Raw genomic sequence first — 25,784 nt, 5'->3', positions numbered from 1 at the left:
ACAGGCGCCACAAAAAAAGAAGAGAGGGCGCCACAGACAGAAGTGGAAGTAGTAAGACGCACGTGCAACGTGACAGTGTGCCCACGAAATTATTTTTTGAGTCTGTTTCTTTTTTTGGCGACCGTACTGTGTCAAGGTGTGGCCTTTCAAGACCACGGGATCTTACGTCCCTTCACGCCTCACTCGGCGGCTAGTATACAATATTTCTACACCGTATGGGTGTACGATCACAAAGGTTTGGTCAAGACCATTCGGGATCTTACGTCTCTTCACGCCTCACTCGGCGGTTAGTATACAATATTTCTACACCGTATGGGTGTACGATCACAAAGGTTTGATCAAGACCATTCGGGAATTACTTCCCTTCTCGCCTCACTCGGCGATTAGTATACAATATTTCTACACCGTATGGGTGTACTATTCAAGGTATGACGAAACGTATTTATATTATGCGCTATATAATGATTATTTGAATTATTCAGTCTAATAACAATTATTTTAACCCACGAAGGTTAGTTTGAGTTAAGGATTTACACGTTATTTGATTAATTTTGCAATTTATTTCTTTTTCTTGTATTGCCATTATTAAATTATCTAAATACGGATTTTTTTTTATAGGAGTTATTTATTTTATTCCAACAAGGATTGTAAGTGTGCGGTATAACATACACAATTTGCTCAAACATTTTGGTCCTTCGAGCCGGATCTGGGAGACATCATGAGGCTCTCCCATGTTGAAGCTCGTCTTGAGCAACTAGTGGAGACATCGGTTTTGATTTCAACAGCATTTGACAATTTTGCGAAGAATAATTCAACCAGTAACACGAACATAAGATCCACTATACGACTTGAAGCACTGAAATCGGAGTGGCAGCGTTTTTCGATCATAAATGAGGCGGTTTCAATAGCCATTGGACAATTAAAGAAAGATGAGAGACTCAAGATAAAGAAACATACATATTTTACAACAAACTTATACGCTCGCACGTATGAGAACTACTTACTTAACCTCGAGAAGATACAATTCATTCACGAATCTGATTACGGAACAGTTACTGAGTCTATGTCTACTCCCTCCTTAAATACAATCACTTCGTCTAATTCAGCAGCCTATTTACATCAAGCAAAACTTCCACGCATAGATTTACTTAAATTCAACGGTACGCCATCAGATTGGCTGTCATTCAAGGATCTGTTCTCTTCTTTAGTTTTGAGACATCCCTCTTTAACAGCAGTCAAGAAGCTGCAATACTTAAAGACAAGCCTGGTTGGCAATGCAGCACAATTGCTCAAGAATACTACACTTACAACAGATAACTTTGAACGAGCATGGTCGGAACTGGAATCTTATTACGACAACAACCGAATATTGGTAAATGCGGCTCTTCAATCGTTACTGGATCTCAAAAAGATCTCCAATGAATCAGCACGTGATTTAGAGCAATTATATGCAAACGTCAAACAAATATATAGATCCTTAGAAGCTTTAAAGAGACCAGTTACAGCGTGGGATGATTTTCTAGTATTCATCGTTTCACAAAAGCTAGATACTGAGTCAGTAAAGGCCTGGGAGAATCACATAGGAGCTAATAAGGATCCGCCTTCATGGCATCAATTTATGGACTTCTTGATAACAAGATTGCGCTCTCTACGAGCATTTGAGAATTCGAGATCAAGCAAGTCCATGACACAACCTCGGGCTCAGACCATAAAGGCACATTATCAAGGACAATCAGCAACTACCAAGTCCGGTAATACATTTTCTTGTGGCATCTGTAAAGGGAACCATACTACAACAACATGTCCTCAGTATGTTTCCAAAACACAACAACAGAAGCTTACTTTGATCCGAAAACATGGATTGTGTTTTAATTGTTTGAAACAACATAAAATTGCAAACTGCACTTCTACTAGAAGATGTGTCAACTGTGGCAAAAAACATCATACATCGATTCATCAAGAAACATCTAAAGCTGATAAATTGGAAGTCGACAAGAATCCAGTCTCACAAACTACAGCTGAGAAACGAGCTACACATTCAGAACCTCATGTTTTGCATTCAAATATAGCACAAAGATCCTCCGATCGTTTAACACTTCTGGCAACTGCTAAAGTCATAATAGTTGGACCAAACGGAGATTCGTCACTTACAAGAGCTCTATTAGATCAAGGTTCTGAAGTATCGTTAATTATAGAAAGGTTGTCGCAACGACTTAGACTACCTCGTCAAAGGTCTTCGATTCCTCTGGTGGGGATTGGAAAACAACAATCCAATAAGACTAGAGGAATAGTTCACTTTAAGTTGAAACCACATTTTAACTCAACCTTCGAGTGTGTTATATCCGCTCATGTATTACCAACCATTACCTCATCAATACCAACGACAGAGATATCAAACGAAACATGGACTCATCTTCAAAGGTTACAGCTAGCAGATCCTCAGTATTCAGTCCCTGGCTCAATCGACATTTTGTTAGGAGCTGACACCTATAGTCATCTGTTGACTGAAGGCATTATAAAGGATAAGATTAATCTACCTGTGGCTCAATCAACATCTCTCGGTTGGATCATATCTGGTCCAACCGGACAAACGACACCTCGACAGTCGCTACAAAGTTATCACGTCATCAATCATGAAGAGTTATCTAACCTCATGCAACGTTTCTGGGAGTTAGAATCGATTCCTACGATTCAAACCTCATCTTTAACACCTGAAGAGCAGGATTGTGAGGAACAATTCAAAACTACTCATACACGAGACACTGATGGTAGATACGTCGTCAAATTGCCTTTCAAGGATGATGTTAGTAAACTGGGAGACTCAAAAGGAAAGGCCATACGTTTCTGTCAAAGACTTATACATCGTTGTTCCTCTGATAAAACTTACGCTCAACTTTATCATGAGTTTCTATCAGAATATAGACGATTAGACCACATGAGATTAGTGCCGGAGTGTTTACCAGAACCTCCAGAGACTTTCTACCTCCCTCATCATGGAGTCTGGAAAGCAAACAGCTCAACGACTAAGTTAAGAGTCGTTTTCAATGGCTCAAATCCTTCTGCATCAGGTACTTCTCTGAATGAACTTTTACATTCTGGTCCCAAGCTGCAAACAGATACGATTAATGTACTCTTACACTTTCGGCAATTCCAATTTACATTTACGGCAGATATAGAGAAAATGTTTCGACAAATTAAAGTTCACCCCAGTGACTGGAGGTTTCAACGTATTATTTGGAAGGATCAAGGTAATCAGTTTATGACGTATGAACTCACAACGGTTACCTATGGTTTGGTGTGTGCTCCTTTCTTAGCTCTCAGAGTTCTACAACAACTTATTTCCGATGAAAGACAGCACTTTCCAGAAGCGGTTTTGACCATGATCAAGGGGAGATATGTTGACGATGTGCTTGGAGGAGCGGACTCTATAACAGAAGCTATATCCATTGTGAACCAGCTAAACAAGCTCTGCATGGCGGGCGGTTTCCCGCTTAAAAGGTGGATCAGCACTGAGCCTACGATACTAGATTCTATTCCTTTGAAAGACCGTGCAGACTTTACTAATTTACGAATTAATCATGATCTTGTCATCAACTCTCTTGGTTTGCAATGGCATCCATCAAGTGATACTTTCGGGTTTTTCTTTGATTCTCCTTCAACGGATCGCGTCACTAAAAGAAGAGTTCTTTCTACCATCGCCAAGATATTCGACCCACTAGGGTTTTTATCTCCTGTTATCATAAAAGCCAAAATTCTAATTCAACGGTTGTGGACCTTAAAACTAGAATGGGATCAGCCGCTACCAGATCACATATTAGAAGAATGGATTAACTTTATAGAGGATTGCCGTCAACTTTCTAATCTCACGATACCCAGATGGCTCGGGATGAGTACCTCGCTCCCATGGGAACTTCATGGTTTCTGTGATGCTTCTAACAAAGCGATGGCAGCAGTAGTATTCGTTAGAACTACACACCCTAATGGACAGATAATATCAAGATTTGTCTGTGCTAAAACAAAGGTAGCACCTTTAAAAAGATTGACAATTCCGAGATTGGAATTGTCAGGCGCTGTTATTTTAACAAAACTCATCGTTCAAATACTCAATATCTTACATGGAAAACCTGCTAGGATTTATCTTTGGACAGACTCCTCCATAACACTTATATGGATTAACAACCACCCTTCGAGATGGAAGGATTTTGTGCATAATAGGACCTGTTTTATACAAGAGTCGTTACCGACTGCAACTTGGAATTTCATCGCTGGAGCGGAAAATCCTGCTGACCTTGCGACGCGTGGGATAACTACAGATCAGCTGCGCAAAATGACTTCTTGGTGGCAGGGCCCTACTTGGCTTTCACAGTCGTCCCAATACTGGCCTTCAGCTCTGCCAATTAAAGCTAATAGTAATCAATTAGAAAAAAAACCAGTACAAGTATCGACTACTGTTATCTCTCACAAACAACCTTGGGACTTGTTAGTTAAATACTCGAGTCTCAATCGACTTCTAAGAATTACAGCTATGTGTTATCGGGTTGTGGCTCGTTTTAAACGCCTATCTGACACGTCCGTATCATCTCCAATTACACCATTGGAGTTATGCAAGGCCAAAGAATTTTGGATTAAACAAGAGCAGGGTGAGGCCTTCCACCAGGAACTCAGACTTCTATCTAAGAATCAAAAGCTCTCAAGATCCAGTCCGCTTATACGACTTACACCATATGTAGACTCTAATGGAGTCTTACGAGTAGGAGGACGTCTACAAGCATCAAGTCTTACTGTTGATGCCAAACACCCAGCTATCTTGCCCAGAAAATCCCCCTTGACTTCTCTTGTGATAGCAAATGCACATTTGAGATCACTACACGGAGGTACACAGGTTACCACTTCCTTTATAAGAGAAGAATATTGGATATTAGGGGGACGAGCTCCTGTTAGAAGCTATATACTCAATTGCGTTACATGCACACGATATAGACAAGAACGAGCTAAGCAATTGATGGGACAGCTACCACCCGAAAGATTAACACCTTCACGACCTTTTTTACATGCTGGTGTGGACTACGCTGGTCCTTTCTCCCTTAAAACTTGGAGGGGAAGAAACACTAAAACATACAAGGCTTATATTGCACTCTTTGTCTGTTTTTCCACTTCTGCCATCTACCTGGAATTAGTCACTAACCACACAACAGAAGCCTTTATTGCGGCTTATAAAAGATTCACCAGTCGAAGGGGTATAAGTGCCACCCTAACTAGTGACTGTGGAACTAACTTTAGAGGAGCAGACGAAGATTTACAACGTTTGTTTTCTTCTGCATCAAAGGAAGCTCAACAATTGTCATCATTGCTAGCAAATGATGGAACACTTTGGAAATTTAACCCCCCCTCTGCACCACACTTTGGAGGCAAGTGGGAGGCAGGGGTTAAATCTGTTAAATATTACCTTAAACGAGCAATTGGAGATATACTCCTTACTTATGAAGAGATGTCTACATTGTTGACACAAATTGAAGCGGTACTCAACTCAAGGCCATTGTGTCCACTAACGGACGATCCAGAAGACCTGGCTGTACTCACTCCAGGACACTTTTTACTAGGACGTGCTCCTACAGTCATACCCGAACCTTCATTAAGGGATGTGAACACCTCACGACTTTCAAGATGGCAACTAGTAGCGAAAATGCTCGACTCATTATGGTCAAAATGGTTGACTGAATACCTCCAACGTTACCATTCTATTTACAAGTGGAACCAAAGGACTTCATCTATAACAGAAGGATCTATGGTTTTAGTTATAGATGAACGCTACCCACCTGCTAAGTGGCCTCTTGGCCGAGTAACCAAAGTATACCCTGGTCCTGATGGACTAGTTAGAGTTGCCAGAGTTAAAACTCAAACCTCCGAACTAAGAAGACCGGTTACTAAACTTTGTTTTCTTCCAGTTGAAAAGGCGTCTATGGACTCTAGAGTTTGTTCGTTAACCATGGTTAACGAAGGCGGGCGGAATGTTCAAAATTCCCGCTCGTAAAGCGGAATTAGGCCGCTCGCCCGAACAGCAGAGGGCGAAAGACAGGCGCCACAAAAAAAGAAGAGAGGGCGCCACGGACAGAAGTGGAAGTAGTAAGACGCACGTGCAACGTGACAGTGTGCCCACGAAATTATTTTTTGAGTCTGTTTCTTTTTTTGGCGACCGTACTGTGTCAAGGTGTGGCCTTTTAAGACCATGGGATCTTACGTCCCTTCACGCCTCACTCGGCGGCTAGTATACAATATTTCTACACCGTATGGATGTACGATCACAAAGGTTTGGTCAAGACTATTCGGGATCTTACGTCCCTTCACGCCTCACTCGGCGGTTAGTATACAATATTTCTACACCGTATGGGTGTACGATCACAAAGGTTTGGTCAAGAGCATTCGGGAATTACTTCCCTTCTTGCCTCACTCGGCGATTAGTATACAATATTTCTACACTGTATGGGTGTACTATTCAAGGTATGACGAAACGTATTTATATTATGCGCTATATAATGATTATTTGAATTATTCAGTCTAATAACAATTATTTTAACCCACGAAGGTTAATTTGAGTTAAGGATTTACACGTTATTTGATTAATTTTGCAATTTATTTCTTTTTCTTGTATTGCCATTATTAAATTATCTAAATACGGATTTTTTTTTATAGGAGTTATTTATTTTATTCCAACAAGGATTGTAAGTGTGCGGTATAACATACACAATTTGCTCAAACAGACGTTTTTAATTCCTACCATGAGAGACTAAAGTTTACTGTGGAAGTTGGTTTGGACAATCGGATTAATTTCCTCGATTTAACTCTGATTGTGAAAAATAACACTATCACATTTGACTGGTTCCAGAAACCTTCTTCTTCAGGTAGACTATTAAATTATCATTCCCACCATCCGATATCGCACAAAAAAGGGACCTTTATAAGTTTAACGGACAGAATTTTTTTACTTTCTCATCCTGAATTTCATAACAAGAATTTTACAATTGCAATCAATATCCTACTTAATAACTGTTTTCCTATTAATTTTATTTTTTCGACTATACATAATAGGCTTAAGTTTTTAATTCATAAAAAATCTAGTGACATTAATTTAATTAGTAATTGTTCAAACAATATTTATGACAATAATGACTTCAAGACTTTTTTTACTATTCCTTACATTCCTTCGGTTTATAAAGATTTTAACTCCATAGCCAGAAGCTTCAATTTAAAATTATCATGTTCAATTCCTAACAATCTAACACAATTCATACGGACGGGCAAAGACAGTTTAAATAAATTTTCACATTGTCAGGTTGTTTACATGATATCATGTCGAGATTGTGAGAAAACTTACGTGGGTCAGACAAAAAGACAGCTTAATACTAGAATCAAAGAACACAAGAATGACATAAAAAAGAGCTGTTCCCCCTCTGTTATATCCAAACATAAATTGGATTTTTCTCACGATTTTGACTGGGACAATGTGAGAATTCTGGACGGAGAACCTTCTTATGGAAAGAGATTGATATCTGAAATGGTGTTCATAAAAAGACAACGTGCAGACTTGAACAATTAAAATGACACAGAACGGTTACCGGACTCTTATCTCCCTATTATTAATTTGTTTCTCCCGTTATAATTGTATCGTTTTTCTTTTCATATATTAATTCCTGTTTTCCCCTCCTAGGTACTTATACCCTCCCCTCCATACTCCTTTTTCTTTCCGTCCCCCCTTCTCCACCGCCCTCTCACTAATCTTTCATCGCTTGAATTTATCGTTATTCTATCACGTACATTGAGGTTTCAACCATCACATTATATGGTTCTAAGTTTTTTCTCCTACCTCGTTCCATCTTATGTGGATGAGCTTTCTACTATGTTTAACACAAGTATGTAAAAATTGTTTCTTTTTTCTGTTTGCGCTCAATTTGTAACGGGAATTTTCTCATTTGGCTCTTTTTTATTACAGTTTAACGTGGTTTTAACTACTCTTCAGTTAATTATGTCAATTTACTTCGTTTTTTGTATTTAATTTTTGCGTTGCGTATTGATTGGTTTTTTTAATAACATTGATAAAGGCCTGATGACAGGCTGAAACGTTTGTTCTTTAATGTATTGTTCAATGGTTATAAATTAATACACGATAACCTTCGCACGAATATCTGGCTGTTGGCTCTTTACGCTCCTATCAAATTTATTGATTTTAAAAAATCATCAGAGCCTGATACATCTATAATTTATAAAATTTAATATTTTTCATTAAAAATATATATAACAAAATATAAAATATTTAATTTTCGATAATTCTCTCTTAATATTTTTACATACACATGTCCGTATAGAATTTGACGTTGCAATGTTCGGAAAAGATCTAAATGTTCACAGAAAATGATATTCAATAGAAACTCAATGTTTTATATCCAAAATTATATTAACATAAATTTTTTAAGCACTGCTAATCTGGACATTTAAATATGGAAGTTATATGAAAGTATTAATATGTTAAAACATTGAACAAAATTGTTTCAACTATTGTGTGAACTTTTTATTCTATATGAATGATAAAATGAGAAATACAATTAAGGAATAATTTAAGAATAATTTTAAAAAATTAACAACTTGAAAAGACAGTTATTAGGCGTAGAGTTGGAATTGATTAGAGTTTGGTTTTTAATTCGATCCTTTCGGTGTCCCTCCCAGTCTTTTGCATTCGACAAAGTATTGCTGATTGTCTTCAAAATGTGGGATTCTTTAATATATTCTCCCTTTATATTTAATCCGATATATATATCTGAAATAATTGTAAATAGAAATAATAAATTATGCACATACACGGTATGAGTTCAGTTACTTACTGATAATAATTAAATAATATAGTTATTTTATCTTCAATACACTGATACAGACGAATTCTTTTGAAAACTTTTTTCCCGTTTATCTCTTTAATTGCCGTGTATTTTAATGCAATCTCTCTTGACATAATTATTTTTAATTTGTTGCTAATGTTTTTCGATAATGTTTGATCTACATCAATGTACTGACGTAAATAAGCACACTGAAAATATAAACATAGAAATTGTTAGACTATGCAAAACACTATCAAAGAACTGTTATTATATTTTACATACACACACACACACACGCACACATACTACGCACATTTTAATTATACTTATACCAGATTTATTATACTTATACCAGAAGCACTTACAAATTCAGAACGAAAATTTTCCATTTTTAATTTTGTGTTAAATTCATCAAAATCTTTTTCTGTCAATAAAGGAAAATCAATATTATTCTGAACAAGAAAAAGTTTTTTTTCCTGATTTGTTTTTTTATTACAAGCAGCCGTTTGATTAATCAGAACACTTTTTATTTTTTTTATATTAAATGCGATATTTTCTACTTTTGAAAGTAGCAAATTTATTTCTGTAAATAGAAATTTATTTTAAAAAATTTCGAAACATATATACATGAAAAATTATATATATATATGTGTGTGTGTGGAAAATTTCGATTGCGTTTATAATTTCAACTAACTTGTATCATTTATTTCAATCGCAGATTTCAACTGTTGTATAACATCAGCGGAACCCTCGTTTAGCTGGTTCGTTAAAATATTCGGAATAGTTGATATGACGGGTATTTCATTTTCAAACAGTAAGACATTTTCCTCCTGGCACTGTTGATCTGAAAAATATACAAACTTCTAGTAAAAATTAGTCAAGAAATATATAATATAAGTTTATCTAAAAATACCATACCTAAATTATTTGAAAACAAGTCCAAGTCATAGAATTTTTCATCTGAAAAAAATACACCATAAAATTAAAGAATTCGTAAATAATGTATTCTATAAAGAAACATTTCATCATTATGAAATCATTGAAACGTATTTTATTATTTATAATTATACGATTTCTCATTTGCCATTAAACTCATTGCCATAATTTTGTAATTTCTGTAATTCAGGATAATTAAGAATATCAACATTTAATGTTGTGAACAAATCTAATCTGAATGTAAACGAATATAAATAAGAAATTTTATAAATTACCTTTGTCATGTTTATCTTTACTAGATTCTTCATAAGAATCATTTTTCATTGCAGTGTAATTTTTGTCGTTGGTTTGCTGTGACATACACTCATCTAAAATAATTATAAAAATAATAATGTGTAAAATTATAATAAATGATGCAAAGTATTTAATTACGAATGTAAACACAGAAAAATGATGTTTGTTCAAGTGAATTAATTTGAGAATTACTAGCATTTTTTACAAACTTCATTAGATTTCTCATCTGTATATTACAACAATTAAAATAATACGTATAGTAAAGAAAATTAAATATATTATTTAACTAATTATGCAATATAATCAATTTTTAAATATTATTCTTAAACAAATAGACTGAGCAGGAAGAATTACTATATTCATCAACATCAAATGATTTTTATACCAAAATAAATGTTAAATTATGTTGTATAAAATTATAAAAAATTTTCAATTATGTTGCAGGCGTTGTAGATTGTAATGTATAAAAATATAATAATATATAGTTATGTAGGGCAATTGATGTGAATGTAGTGGCAATAATAAAAAAGTAAGATACATAATTGAATTATATGAAACATATGCATTCAAATAAAGTTACCTTCGAATAAGGTATCACATATTGCAGATTTGTCCGTGCATTTATTCTTTTTCTCAAGTCTTTTTGATAAATTTTCGCCTAAAAAAATAAGAAAATGTAATTATATGCGGTAAAAATCTAAATAGATACATTAAATATTAAACTTAGACAATCACAAAGTACATTTAGATGAGCTAGATAATTTGGAAGAACCAATTTTTCTTGCATATAATTTTTCGCCAGTCTTTTTCAATATTTTGAAAGCTGAAAATGTTAAAAATAATTAATAATTATAAATTATTATTGAATATAAAAATAGATTATTAATACATCTCATCCTATTAATTATGCTTTAAATACACATTTTACAAATACATTCGTTTGGAAGACGATCCTCGTGAAGAAATTCTTCCACTGTCGTGACAGAATTGAATAGTTCTTTTATCCGTTCTTCATTTTTTTGAAGTTTTTTTTTGCGAATTGAATTTTCTACTTTCTTTGATTTTTCATTTTGATCTTCATTTGAATTACTTGTAAAAGCAAATTCCTTGTCATTTAATAATTGTAATCTAAGCAGAGCATCGGCATACGTTTTTGTAATAAGTTTATTACAATAATAACAATAATAAAAATTTGGTAATATTTCACAGTATTAACTTCTTATATAATTAATAGTAAAATTACATAAATTCATACTTCCATGTGCTTTAATTTCCACGGTGTACTCCGGCCATGATGTTGGTGCAGTGTCTAAATTCTTTACAATGTTATGTAACAGTTCGGAATCTCTCTCAGTGTATGGTGGCGGAAGAAATTTACATTTTATTTTCTTACTTTTATTTTCTTACTTTTCTTGAAAAATAATATGTATATACATATAGGTTATAATATATTTTTAATGTCTAATTTAATCTGCATTAAAACTAATAATAACTACTTATGTAAATCTTATTAATTATTAATCTTATTAATTAATTTTATTTAAGAATTATATTTCTCTTATTTTTTCAATTCTATAATTACTTACTAAAATATTATTTATATTGTTCACAGTATCTCATATCACTATAAGTATCTTATATTTTGTCTTGACAGATAGTAAAAGAAACTAGTAAAATCTAATAACTCGCAATAACTCGTACCGAAAAATGGGACGCAACGCATTTTTTCGTTTGAGCTTCTTATTCGAGTTTTGCATCCAAATGCAGTGTGTACATGATCCGAGTTCTAGTAACTTTCCCTCAGTCCGAGATCTCGGACCGAGTTCTAGTATCGTGGACACAAGGCTTAATAGAGGTTTCGAATCTCCATGATGGACATCTAGTGGATATCCATTAGAGATTTTTGTTCCGTGTGGGTACTATTATTTTATTAAAATTATAAATAACAAACTTTATTATCATAATTTTTATTAATATTTAATTTCAATGATGAGAAAATGGGGATATCGAGTCAACGCCGGTTCTTTTTGTTTAAATTCTTTGTATTTATTAATTATAATTGGTCAAACGTTTTGAGTCAGTCTTCTGATCATCTTCAGTGACAATATCATTATAAAATGAGGTTAATTATGCCAATAACGCAAAAATTCGAAATATTTTCCATCATTGATCCTTGCTTGATTATTTCCACGATACAAGTCAAATTTCCGATATGATTCTCAATACAATAACACAGCAAATTACCGTCGGCATTAGCGTTACCCAAAGCGTACCACGAGGAGGTTGCTGATCGGATACGCTTCGCGCGCGCGCGTTTTGCTTTAACCACCAATAACTCGGTCAAAAAAAATCGCACAGCATTCACTAAAAAAGCAAATTGTTGAGAATTGTATGAGCTTTAACGTCGTGGAATCGGTTTTTGACAAAAAAAATTTTTCTGATCCATGCACGTTGCCCAATTTGGGGAAATTTTTTCATTTCCGGATTGGTCCGTTCAATGGAGGATAACTCAAAGTTAAAAATGATACGGGAGTTTTCTGCGAAAATTCAGAAACTAGAAGATTCAAGCTTCAAAACGCTTTTTTTAAAGATTTTTTTCGTCCATTTTTCGCAGAGATACAGCCGCTCAAAGAACACTCAAAAATTGACCCAAAATTTTCTATCCCTTAATTTTGACGCGTAGTGTAAAAATTAATTCTAAAAAGCATAAAAATATTAAAAAGAAAACACACTAGCAAAAATTTAATAACAAACTATGTTTAAAAAGTATTCGCTTTATCGTACACAATTTCCACTTTCCTTTATCCGGTACATTTGGGCTTTTATTAAAGCCTTCTTTATTCTGTAACATGTTTTGTAGGAAGACCACCAAACTGTATTTGAACTGTTGATAGCTAGGAGCTATACCTATTACGATATCATCTTCGTTAGTAGCATATTTAATTGTAATAAATGTTATAGCTAGTAAAATTAAAGAAAATAAAATAATTAGTATTTATATAATAAGAAAGATTGTAAAAATGTAAAAGATTAGGTTAAATAATTATTAAAGCGAGGGATATATACAAAGTAAAATACAGTATATAATTACAAAATCTTGTCAGAAATATATCAAAGATTCAAAGTTGATATAAGACTTTTGACATTGATTTCATGTTGATGCACAAAACGTTCTAGGAGCATCCTAGATATCCTTAAAATATTTTAAATCTTTTATCAGAACATCACTAGATATATTTAAGACGATTCTAGGATGTTTTGTGTTATTTGGATAGGTTGTTGCTCGTTGGATAAATGGCAGTATTTTTATCAAAACTTATTTTCTATTAATAGTTTTAATTATTCACAAACATTATCACAAATTTTTATTATTTATTAAAAAAAAAAAACAATTAACACACCGTACAATGTGCGGGATAGAAAAAGATAGCAAAATGCCTGACCTAGTCACTCACAGAGCTGCCAGCCGGTAGACCGGGCTCATACGCACCAATCAAAAATCGCGTATATACAGGGTGTCTGGCAATAATCGCCCCACCGGTCATATACAGGTAGAGGAGGTCAAATCGAGTAGAAAAGTCCTTTACCATTTTTTAATTTTCATAATAAGTACTGAGTAATTAACGAAAAAAGATCGGCGAATCCGCGCGAGTAAAGCGCGCGCGGTGAGAAGGACGTCCCACTGCTACGCGATCACTAGGACACAAGGATCTAGCGTTACGCGCCGCTCGTATGTTGCCATTGGGCGCGTTCAGCAGAACAAACCGCTTAGTAGCAATCGAACGTGATTGGTTCTTACTTTCAGAACCAACTAATTAACAGTCGAGATTCAGCGGAAAATCTACAACTGTTGAGTCTGCTGAACGCGGCCATTGTCATTTGTAGAGCGCTCCTCCCAACGCTTCATCGCGCGCCTAGTGATCGCATAGCAGTGGGATGTCCTTCTCGCTACGCGCGCTTTACTTGCATGGATTCACCAATCTTTTTTCGTTAATTACTTAGTACTTATTACAAAAATCAAAAAATGGTAAAGGACTTTTCTACTCGATTTGACCTCCTCTACCTGTATATGACCGGTGGGGCGATTATTGCCAGACACCCTGTATACTGCGCAAAGCGCTCAATCCAGACGAGATTGCTAATGTGGTGCGCTGCTTAATTAGTTGTGCTGAACATTACTGAACGCTAACAATGAACGAGAAATAGCAACAGAGAGTTGTAATCTCTCTTTCTCTCTATCATTATCTGCCGTTCATCGCCCAGTGACGCTCATTGTGAACGCAAACAATCAAATGACGAGCAATATTTATGTTCAACAAAAGCATTATATGCACTTTATATGTATAAATTTTGTGTATCTATATAACACAGGATGTACAAGTATATATTGAATTTTGGTACAGATAATGAAAGAAATTGTAAAATTATAATATTTGGATTGAAATTCATTCATCAATCATCATTTAATGAATAATCATAGTTTCATAAATCTCTAATTATTCGTCAATATTTTATTTTTATTCAGAATTCATAGTTTTCAATAAATTTTGATTCATAAAGTATTATTTATTTATAAATCATATATTATTTCGCTAACTTATTTTGTTAACCAATTGGTATATAATAGATTTAACTGCTATTTATTTGAAAGGCAAATATTTCATGTATATGGAAAAATCTGTTACTAAAGAATTATTATGATATAAATTTTAAATAATAATAAATTGTTTAAATATGAAGTTGTGAAACAGATATATTCGGAAAATATTATATATGTATACAAATAGCTAAATAACGATCTATGAATAGGAATATGTAATTAAATATGCTCTCGATCAAAATTTGAAAATTAATTACGATTATGAATGTCAGCCTTAGTATCACTGATTTTTTCTAAATCAAGTGTTTTTGCCCGTGTTACATGTGAAATAGGAAAAAATATAATGTAAAAGTAGTTATGGATAAAGATATATTCTTCTTAGTATTTCAAATTTACACGGTCAATTACCAAAAAATGTGGTCCCGTAGGTGAGTGACTCGTCGTCGGTGTAGTTGTTGCTCGCAGTATTAAAGTGAATGCGCTGTAACGGGTTGCAAGCGGTTCTCATTCAGACACAAAATGGTCAAGCAAGGTCATAAACAGATGTGAATAAATTTGTTAGTTTTTTTTTGTACTTGTCTTTCATTAATCAAAAAGCTCTTACATTCACAACTAGATTAGTACAATTATAAAATGTTATAATTTAGTATAATTTTACAATATAAATATATGCAGGGTGTTCCAGAGATAGTGGTCTAAAGGAAACCTAGCGATAGGAGACATCATTATCAATCCCCTGAATGCAATATAGGGTTATCCAAAATCCAATGGTTTAGAAGTTATTCGAACTTTTGTGATTTTTGAGATTTTTACTACCTTTCCTTATAAAAATCAGCACTGTGCTAAAACTCGATGGATTCAGCTGAAATTTTTAATAATAACTAAAATATTTTTCTACTAAATAAGTTACAGTAGAGTCTCATTAACCCAATCTTTAAGGCCGCCAGCGACTAGTCGACAGTGCGCAAAGGGCCTTAACGAGTAGATTTCTTAATGAGGCTGTACTGTAATTTATTTAGTAGAAAAATATTTTACAGTTCGAATAACTTCTACAGTTCGAATAACTTCTAAACCATTGAATTTTGGATAACTCTTTGCGTTCAGGGGATTGGTAATGATGTCCCCTATTGCTAGGTTTCCTTTGGAACTACTGTCTCTGGGACACTCTGTATAAAAAATAAGGTAAATTATGTTTTGAATGATAAATTTTTACTATTTAACAAAGATTTATTTGTTGTGTTTATGCGTAAATTATTTTATTATGATAATGTTCAAAACAATTATTAATTTTTTATATTAAATCAGCAACGAATGTATCTACAATGATATTAAAATATTAAAATTATTAAAAAGTAAAATTAAAAATAAAAAAAGTTAAAATATTTTAAAAAATAAAAAATAAATCCATTTAGAAAAAGGAAGAGAAAACGATAGTTTGATTAATACTAAAAATTTTAAATTTAGATTTATACGTATTTTATACGAAAAAGAATAATTTATATTTTTATATAAAAGAGATAAATATCTTTTCAAATAACAAATATTTTTTAAAATTAGCAGCATTAATTGATTAAACATATAAAAAATGTATAGTACATAAATATTTAAAAAAGTATTAACCCATAATTAAATACAAAGATTTATAAATATTTTTATTTGTTACGTTATACTATATGTTTCATTACAATCGAGCGTTCTTAATCTATGAGATATATATACTAATATATAAAATGTATTCAAGATGAAATAGATTCTCATATCAATGTGAGTATAAGTAAAAATATTATTAATAGAGTGCTTATATTGTTCCAGTCTTCATGAAATATTCGTCTATAATCTATAATATGGTATTCTGTTACATTGCTTCGACGTGGGCAATGACAGACCAATCGTATGTAGCATATACCTATAATTATGCGCGAACAAACTCGTAGGAATACTGTATCAATTATACATATATAATATAATTTAACATTAAAAATTTTTATTACAGGATCATAAACAAATGATTTTTTATGGGAAGTAATATTTCAGCGATCGCTTCTGAAAAGGTCTAAACGGTCGTAATGTTGCACTTAAATTTGTTCAAAGACAAGGAGGTCTGGTTTAGTTTAAAATCAAGCAAATGGAAATATTTTCAATCATTCTCTTTTAATTTTACATAAATAAAGAAGTAGGTGGATAAAGAAAGTCATATGTATGTAAATGTAATTTGATTAAAACATCAAATATGAATCGCGTTCTAAATTAACAAGATAGATATATATTATACAATTAAAATATGGAATACAACAAAGTAATGACCTTTTTGTAAATATAATACAAATTTGATGAAAGATATATGCTCAAATTTCTCATCCACACTTACTACTTTATAAAACAAATTTTGTTATATGAATGCAAATATAAATATCACCTGCAATTTTCTGGCAAATCGTGAACTAAATTACATTATCTGAATTTAATATTACTCGACATTATATACACACACACACACATATATATATATATATATATATATATATATATATATATATATATATAATAAAATATAATCGATATGATGATTATGACGATTTATATTTGCATTTATGACTTTATTATTCAGTATTTTTAAAAATTTTTTTAAATAAATTTTTTTTTAAATAAACATTTTTTTAAATAAAAATGATAACGATATATATTTATAATAAAACTGAAACACTTTGCACATGGTCTTAAATACGAAGAATCATATGCGTTATATGAACGGAAGTTTTTATTTCTCTATATGACAAAAAAGTGCTAAGAACCGCAGCCAGATGTACATACATATGTGCTGAAAAAATTAAATATTTATTATAATGTTCAAATGTTTCGATTTGATCATCAAGAAAATTTGTATCACGATTTTATATGTACTATTTTATTTTATTTTATTTTATTTTTAAATTATTTACTTGTATCAAGTTTTGTTTATATCTTTTTCAGTTTAAATTTGACTCTCAGTTATAAGTAATACAAAGATAATATGAATCACTTTGCGAATTATAGCGCTTAATCTCAATTGTAATCTCACTGAAGGTCTGGTCTGATGTCAAACCGAAACGTTTAAACATTGTAATAAATATTTATTTATTTATTTTTTATTATATTTATTTTTTCGACACGTACATCTGGCTGCGACTTTACTCCTTTTTTTGTCATACATTGATTTATAATCATAGGAGCTTTTTGCAACTTCTTTATTTCTCTCTGTCTTTTCTTTTCGTTCTTCTCTACTTTATTTTGTCGTTGCTTATTCGAATGACGACCTCTGATCCTGTATAGAATACTACTCAATCTAACAAGCTCGCAATCACTTAAAATTTAAGATATTACGCATTTGTGCATAGTTCCACGAATAGTTGAGAATTAAGGTAGGAGAGGATGGTAGTATGTTGGCTTGCGACTCTTCTCCATAATGTAGAAAGCGTTAGGTTTACCATTTCCAGGGAAGTTCTTGCGAATACTGGTGGAACCTGTCTTGGCGATTGGCGCATAATACGACATAGCCGCTTTCTTCCGATGTTTCTTCATCTTTGGTACAGTGTTTCTCGAACCGTAGAGTTCATTGATCAAATGGATTCTATGCATGCTCAAGTCGTCCAATCTATACGTCTTGTTATCAGTGTTATTACTGTTCTTCTTCATTGATTCGAACTTGGTGTCATCATTATTGTCCGGATAGCTGAGTCTTTTGTCATTGTTTCTAACATTTTTTGTCATTAGTTGCTTTTGGTAAAGATGAAGCTTGTTTTCGAGACCACGATACTCGTAATTGGTCATATCAAAAGGATAAAGCTTATTCAATATAGTCTTGGAGAATATTTGCTGCTGGTTCTTTATATCCTCCAGTTTCTTCCAAGTCTGATCAATTCTTAATTGATTTAGTCGTTTCTTTTCTGTCACCTTCTTAACGATAGGTAAATTCCAATGATAAATCTTAACAGGTTTACCGTTTCCTTGGAATCCTATCGGAAGATTTGAACTAGTTTTGGTTTCTTTGTCATTGTTAACGGATTTGTGAGGCTTTGTAATAGTATAGTACGGAGGACTAGCCGGAAGCTTTACGATGTAAATATGGCTGTCCCGATGGCCATGATGACGACTGTAAGGCTGTAAGAGCGTTTGCGAGCTAAGTCCTAGTGGTTCAGGTCCAGCTAATCGCTTTTTGTGATGTCCGCCGAATATTTGAACAGATGTCAATCCGAGTCGATTTAAAATGGCTGCGTTACTCGTTTGAACAGTTTCAAAACTGGATGAATTTTTCTCAGCAGTAATCAATGTAGCAAAACCACTGGAAAATATCAGCAGAAAGCCACATAAAAGAAATAATCTGAAACAAAAATCATCATACATTATGTTATATTTATGTATGTTGATAGATGTATCAATTTAGTAATAGATCTAGATAACCAATGAATGGTATGGATCAAATCAGAAAAAATGTGATATGTGTATGTGTGTGTATATGTCATCATGTGTGTATCAAATGCGATACAATATGAAATAAAATTAATGTTTTCATGTGGCAAAACAATCTTACTAAACTACTTACAAGAATGGTCTGAAAATGTTACATAAAAAAGTATAATAACAAAAGATGCATTTATACAAAAGCATTAGAAAATTGTTCTTTTTTTTTTAATAAACTGGTTTAAAGAATACGTAAGAAAAAAAGTCAAATAAGGTTTAAAAGAAAAGGAAGGTAAATTAGTGATGGAAGAAGAGAAGCATACACATGTTTTTAAGTAGTTTTTGAGGTTTTTAGCAAATTCGGCTACTCGCACTATATTGCACTGGTACACACTCAAAGTTGCTGTACATAAAGTATCTAAATGCAATAGCATAATATAAACACTTGTCAATGAAACAACTAATGTATATTTTGCTAAATATTATTAACAATATCATTATCAAATATTTAAACGTTCAAGATATCTATACATATATTACATTATACAACTTCATAGCAGCCTTTTGTGTATACCAGAGCGGTGTAGTGCGAGTAATCGAATTCGTTATTAAAGAGTAAAAAAGCTCAGGAAGACCCGACAAACGATTGAAACGTTAGCAAACAATTCATCATTTTTTATTGTTGAAATTAGAATCATAAATAGTTTTGCAACAGTAATTTATCAATTGCGATTCGACTATCCTGCGAGATATAACAGATAATCTATCAAATGGCTCTAATGATTAAATTGCTATATAAAGGCGCGTGTGCGGAGTCAAAAGCGCGCATATCCGTTATACTCGAGTAGACGCACGTGCTTGTGTATCAAATCGTTGTCGTTCATTTATGCTTATTAAATCGATGTCGACAACCAAAGTTCAAATCACTTCAATTTACATTTAACTACAATTTAAAACATATAACACAAAGCTTGTTTTGAAATTTATTATAAAAATGTTATTGTTAACATCCGTACAGGCATCCAAAATTATTAACTACAATTAAGCATATGTTTCAACACCAATATAAAATATAAAGTAATTAAATTTCCTCATAAAAGTATTCTGCAATAGTCTTTTGCTCGAAAACGATCAAATTGTCACTAGACATCAATAATACATTTGGTTGGTAAAAAATCTAAAATTACAATTTTATTAATTAATTTACTCATTGCATAAGGTGTTGTTAGTATTTTAACGTTATACTTAATATTCTATTGTACAAATAAATTTAAAAAGTTATAATTTTACAATTACAATATTTTTGTTCTAACTGTTGATTTATTTTGTTTACATTTAATTTTTAATCTTCAAAAATATGCATATTGTGTTTGAAATTCAAGTAAAAAATGTAGTTAAATTTTTTAAATCATATAACATTGAAACACCTGCATACACAAAATTTTTTATCTTAAAATGGTTTAAAAACTTTCAATTACATTAAATTGTCGTTTAACACATCAACCTTCGTTTTGCAACTGCTGAAATATTCATGAGTGAACCAGTCATATCAGCCATATACCAATGCACACCGAATAAATCCCAGACTCCGCGTCTTCCCTTCATATCGGCTCTTTGACCTCAGCACCATTCTGCATAACGGTGCATAGACTTGGACGTTTGCCTATTATGTCACTACATTCGCGCGTAAAGAAGTTGCTTTAGTACCGCAAATTTAACTTGAACAAAAATTTCTTAAGTTTTCTCAAGAGACGCATGATTTATCTTTATTTACTCATAATAAAAAACACAAATAGTAAACAAAAGATGTTAAAGTATAGAAATTTGCAATTCTAGGAGATTGATTTAAAATTTTTTTCGATATATAAAATATAATATGTTTATAACTTATAACCAAATTATTGTGATATATTTAAAGAAACCAATACGTACACAATTAAATAATGCGACTTTTATTCACATTGCGACTATTCAGCTTAAAATCAGCTCGTGTTCTTTAATAAAGAAAATAACTAACCCGTATAACAAAGGTGCAAATTACAGAAAAAACTTGGCACTGTGCAAATTTCTATCATCCATGTAATGATTTGTGACGAAGATGATTATGCTGTTGACATGCAGCGTGCGTGAATAAAAATAAACGCGCTCTCCATGTTAAAAGCGTGTTCACAAGTTTGAATCTATACACTTGTACTACCTTTCTTTCGTTCATTTTTTCCCCTCGTAATAACGCCAGTCTTTCCCACCCTCTACACAGACAGTGACTAATACACAAAGCGGATGGTGCTCTTACCGGCGATTGCCCATGTTGAGAAAAGTGAAGCGAAAATAAGTGTATAGCAGCACGTGGATAATTTCTAACAAAAAAATATGCTTGTATCCATATGCGAAATTACTTGATGTCTGGAAATTCGTCGCATCGATAAAACATGTCCTTTGGATATCAACAGAGTTCACAATAGGAAAATGTCACGCTATATATCCGATAATTTATATATCCGCTACTTAACGAGTTACTGAAATAATGTTTTAAGAAATTTTTATTTGAAAATAATAATCAAATATTTCAGGATAAAATGTACATCAGTATTTGATTGTTTATACAATAATATTCAAGATTTCAGACTATTTGTAGCATTTCAGGGATTATAAGCAATATATCAAAGCGAGTATTTAATGCAATACTCATTTAATGCAATACTCATTTAAAAGTGGCACAAAAAAATGATTTGATGATGATTTATGTGCGTCATATATTCGAAAAATCGAAATTATGGCACATTATTTCCTCAATTGATACTTTCTTGACGCTCATTCGCAATAACATTGTACAAATTGTGATAACATTTAATAAGGAAGAGTCTCCAATATACATCGATATGTAAAAATATTTATTTTAAACTTTTAGCTAAAAAATAAAATTTGCAAAAAACAAAATGTTATATCGATATAGTGCCTTTCCTTTAACACATTAATTATATTTTGAAATAAAAACTTTTAAAAATAAACTTGTAGCTATTTCGTTTAAACCTAAAGCCTAAGCTCAAAAGAAAAAAATAAAATGGCATGGAATGTAACAGACTTAAAAAAAGAGAAAAATTATGGAATGAACGAGAATGAGGGAGATGGGAGCGGAATGGGGGGAGAGTGAACATATGGAATGGCCGAAGAGACGAAAAGTCAATATTGTGCGCGATGGGATATGTCGGAATTATTGCTCTATTAAAATTTATCGAGTATCAAAAGCACATCTCGATAAACTTTTTCATCATGCGCATGTCAATTATAGCTTTCTAATATTCTACGCATCGCAAAAAAAATTGAAATTACGAAGGAATGGTTAGCAAATGATAAGCACGCACAAAGCTTTTTCAGTTGTTAAATGTTGAGCTCGATCATTACGTGTAACTTGATGTGTGTGTTCGGTATCAAATAAATAAATTTTTAAATAACACAAAATAAATAAAATTATCGACATTTCGACTGTGCTCAATTGATTTACATGATTTACATAAAAAGGCACTTATTTTTCATAATATTTGGAAGAGTTTTTACTGTAAATCAAAGATATTAAAAAATTTCTGAATTACAAATTACATAAATGTAGAAATAGAATTTTGTGTGTATATAAAAATATCAAAAAATACCGCACATTTATAAATTTACAAAACATAGATGCAATCAAAAATATTCGTAATGTTTCTATTGACTATGCCTGCTTTAAACGTGTTTCACAGAGAAACAATATAAGAAACAGCACTCAAGCATTAGATATTCAAGAAATTGCTAAGAATATTCTCAGTAATGCAAAACATAAAAATATAAATTTACGCTGTTAATATGTTTGTTTTCTAATTAATCATTTAATTAACAGGATTTATTTTCGGTAATATAAATTATTTTTATGTATATATAAAAAAATAATATATTAAAAAATTTTTATTAGTTTTTTTAATCAAAACATTATGTACATGAGATGCATCAGGATTTAAAAAAATTGAAATAAAGAGAAATTGAGAAATTAAAATAAATTAAAGAAATAAGTAGAATATAATTTTACCTAAATTCTCTGCACATATTTCTCAATGATTTACTTTGCACAAATAACTTGGACAAACGCACACAATTGAATTTTATTGTTTGAGTCTAAAATTTACAAAATGTTGGAGTACTAAACGGACACAAACTTGATACAAAACACACGAGCGCGTGATCACGACTGGGCTCTCACTGACTCCAGACAGGGCAAGTACAAGTTGGAATGGCACGAAATGCGTCGGTGAGTACCGAAGACGGCCGAAGTTTCATTCGAAAAGCCGATCGTCGTAGTCTCACGAGTCCTTTTAGTCGCAATTCGCATCTTGTGTGATCGTATCTGAACTCTTGAAGAAAGCAATATACAGGAAAAAAACAGCTCTCTGTTTTTTATTATATACGAATATACAATTTTAAATTTTTATAAAAAAGTATTTGCAAAAAATCTTTTTGTTAAACAATTCTTAAGATAAAAAATCATATAAAGTTTGAAATTTTTTATTTCGAGTTTAATATATCTGAAACTTATAAAAACTCTCTTTGCATAAATATGACTAAGCCTCTATTCTTAGGAGATGCTCCCTTAAGAATTTGGATTTTGTAACTTAACTTGCAAACTTGATAAATTAAATTAAATTACATTATAATGTTAAAGAAGCATCAAGTGCAATTATTACAAGTCTAGCGCGAGATTTAAATTTATTATTTTATTATAAATGTTATAATGAATAAAACACAAAAAATTTTATTTATTTATTACATTAGTTTAAAAGAAATATGTATAATTTTACGTGGAATCTAAAAATTATCAAACCGTTAAAGAAAGTGTGTATTGAAAAACAAGGTAATTATGTAAAAAAATAACTTACAAATGTAATTTTTTTAATAAATATATTTTCTGAAATAATGGTTTTGCAGAAACTAACTTACGTTCATATGTTAGTAATTATTAAAATTATTGAACGATGGAATAACACATAGGAATAGATGCGAATACAACATATATATACCAGTTATAAATGTATTAAACTGTACCATATAAATTGCCATTTTTGCAAATCAGAAAAAACTGTATTTTCAAAAAAAATTATTTAATCAAAATATTAGCAACATTAACAGTAATATTTTTCTCAAAATAAGATATTAAATATCAAAAGCTTATATTAATGTTTCTACCTGTCTCATCTGCTCTATGTTCCAATTTAAATTTATTTATATACAAAATATTTGTAATTATTTTTGAAGACTATACTGTGTTTATTTTTATAGAAAAAAATAAACAATACTAAAAACAACTCAATAATTAGTAATAACTGAAGAATATAATACCAAATAAATTTTAAATAGCACAATCAGAAATATGCTCTATATCAACTTTACTAACCATGATCAGTTTTCAACTGATCAGATATTGGCAATTTTATATGGTATAATATAACATAACGTCTATATCATGGGCTTACAAGCAAAAAGAACTAAGTCAAAAATTTGATTTGAAAATGAGATTTTAGCTAATATACTGCAAGAACGCACTAAGGGAGTATCTTAAGAGATGTATTTTTATTTGAAAGTACCTGAAAAGCAAAATATAATTTATAAATGCATTCAAACTTTAAATTGCAAGTAATTCTGAACCTAATTTTTAGACTTATTGCTTTTTACTTGTAAGCTCACGTTATATGTTTCATTATATATATATAATGTATATATATCTGTAACGTGGTAGGTAAACAGTTGTAATTCTAAAAAAGATGCTTGTAGAGTTTATATTATATCCAAGTTATATAATAATATTTGTTATGTAATAAAATTGAATAAATATACATTTATTCATGTATCTCTTCTTAAATAATATTTGATATCATTTGAATGTTATTTTTGCTAAATTTAATCTATTTGTTAAAATTTTCCCTAAATTTGAACTGAAAGCATTACGATTGATTACCTCCACGGTACAGATATATATGTATTTATGTGTGTGTGTATATATATATATATATACACATACATAATTGCAATTCCAATGATGTGTGCTTCATTCATATACACGTTTATCGAGCTGCTGTTTTAACTGAATTGTTTCGAGTTTAAGCGACGATTGTACATCCTGAAAGCTACGTACATCACTTACAAGTAACTATTAACACTTTTCAAGTTAAATGCAATTTTTTATTTATATCAATCATTGTATTTATAATTGATCAATAAAGGGATATATATTTATGTTTGGAATCAATTTTAAAAATGACTTCTCCGATACTGAAGTTTAGATTAGTAATAATTCTATGGAAAACAAAAGTCATCATTTTTTCGGACAATTTCGGAAAATTTTTGGACTTTTTGAAGTCTAGAAGGTTTGATTTCGATATAAATTTATGTGTACAAGTTGCTAGCCTAAAAAATTATAATCCTCGCACATGAACTCACAGCTTAATGTACATTCTACAAGTCAGATACTATATATTGTTAACAATTTTCAATTGTCTTGTTGTCTTTAATTGTGTTTAATTTAATTTTTTAATTGTTAAAATATTGTAAAGCAGTACTTAAAGATAAAAAAATTTAGCTTTTCATAACCATTAATTACTTAATAGTTAATACAAACTAATCCAGAAGTG

General features: G+C 31.6%; 3 protein-coding genes and 1 long non-coding RNA gene across 8 annotated transcripts; 1 reads left to right on the top strand and 3 right to left on the bottom strand.

Moving 5' to 3' along the window:
- On the top strand, positions 1 to 21,515 carry LOC105678032 (uncharacterized). Of its 4 annotated transcripts, none has more exons than XR_010888661.1 (2): positions 1 to 6,899; positions 21,389 to 21,515. XR_010888661.1 is itself a non-coding variant. In XM_012377007.2 (2 exons), exon 2 carries the CDS (start codon positions 719 to 721, stop codon positions 6,029 to 6,031), a length of 5,313 nt encoding a protein of 1,770 aa, XP_012232430.2. In that variant the 5' UTR covers positions 1 to 426; positions 619 to 718; the 3' UTR covers positions 6,032 to 8,275. The 4 variants fall into 4 exon arrangements, 1 of the variants encoding a protein (XP_012232430.2); XR_010888660.1 differs by lacking the exon at positions 21,389 to 21,515 and having other exon boundaries at positions 1 to 6,498; positions 6,691 to 8,275; XR_010888662.1 differs by lacking the exon at positions 21,389 to 21,515 and adding an exon at positions 7,331 to 8,275.
- Positions 8,113 to 13,420, bottom strand: LOC136998093 (uncharacterized). 2 transcript variants are annotated; one of them, XM_067350133.1, is made up of 6 exons: positions 10,675 to 13,420; positions 10,076 to 10,168; positions 9,783 to 9,824; positions 9,559 to 9,708; positions 9,230 to 9,447; positions 8,113 to 9,073 (listed from the first exon to the last, which is right to left on the bottom strand). In XM_067350133.1, exons 2-6 carry the CDS (start codon positions 10,158 to 10,160, stop codon positions 8,870 to 8,872), a joined length of 699 nt encoding a protein of 232 aa, XP_067206234.1. In that variant the 5' UTR covers positions 10,161 to 10,168; positions 10,675 to 13,420; the 3' UTR covers positions 8,113 to 8,869. The 2 variants fall into 2 exon arrangements, with proteins under 2 accessions (XP_067206234.1, XP_067206235.1); XM_067350134.1 differs by lacking the exon at positions 9,230 to 9,447 and having other exon boundaries at positions 8,926 to 9,073; positions 10,675 to 10,889.
- LOC105678015 (uncharacterized) lies at positions 16,321 to 23,915 on the bottom strand. Its single transcript, XM_012376974.2, has 2 exons — positions 23,192 to 23,915; positions 16,321 to 19,051 (listed from the first exon to the last, which is right to left on the bottom strand). Exons 1-2 carry the CDS (start codon positions 23,206 to 23,208, stop codon positions 18,088 to 18,090), a joined length of 981 nt encoding a protein of 326 aa, XP_012232397.1. The 5' UTR covers positions 23,209 to 23,915; the 3' UTR covers positions 16,321 to 18,087.
- LOC136998094 (uncharacterized) lies at positions 20,150 to 21,560 on the bottom strand. The gene is made up of 2 exons (XR_010888663.1): positions 21,425 to 21,560; positions 20,150 to 20,805 (listed from the first exon to the last, which is right to left on the bottom strand). It is a non-coding gene; the product is annotated as an uncharacterized lncRNA (long non-coding RNA).
- Positions 23,916 to 25,784: the final 1,869 nt, after the last annotated feature.

This window comes from Linepithema humile, chromosome 2 (genome assembly GCF_040581485.1).
Source record: "Linepithema humile isolate Giens D197 chromosome 2, Lhum_UNIL_v1.0, whole genome shotgun sequence".
Lineage (NCBI taxonomy): Eukaryota > Metazoa > Arthropoda > Insecta > Hymenoptera > Formicidae > Linepithema > Linepithema humile.
Note: the sequence above shows the minus strand (reverse complement) of the source record. Positions and strands in the feature narration are given on the sequence as shown.

What these genes read in the sequence shown, in the direction of transcription:
- LOC105678032 (XM_012377007.2), top strand. Translation starts at nt 719, where the DNA reads ATGAGGCTCTCCCATGTTGAAGCTCGTCTTGAGCAACTAGTGGAGACA.
- LOC136998093 (XM_067350133.1), bottom strand. Translation starts at nt 10,160, where the DNA reads ATGTCACAGCAAACCAACGACAAAAATTACACTGCAATGAAAAATGAT. An exon ending in CTTGTTTTCAAATAATTTAG is followed by an intron (nt 9,709 to 9,782) that starts GTATGGTATTTT and finishes TATATTTTTCAG; the next exon opens with ATCAACAGTGCCAGGAGGAA. An exon ending in AAAATTTTCGTTCTGAATTT is followed by an intron (nt 9,074 to 9,229) that starts GTAAGTGCTTCT and finishes TTATATTTTCAG; the next exon opens with TGTGCTTATTTACGTCAGTA.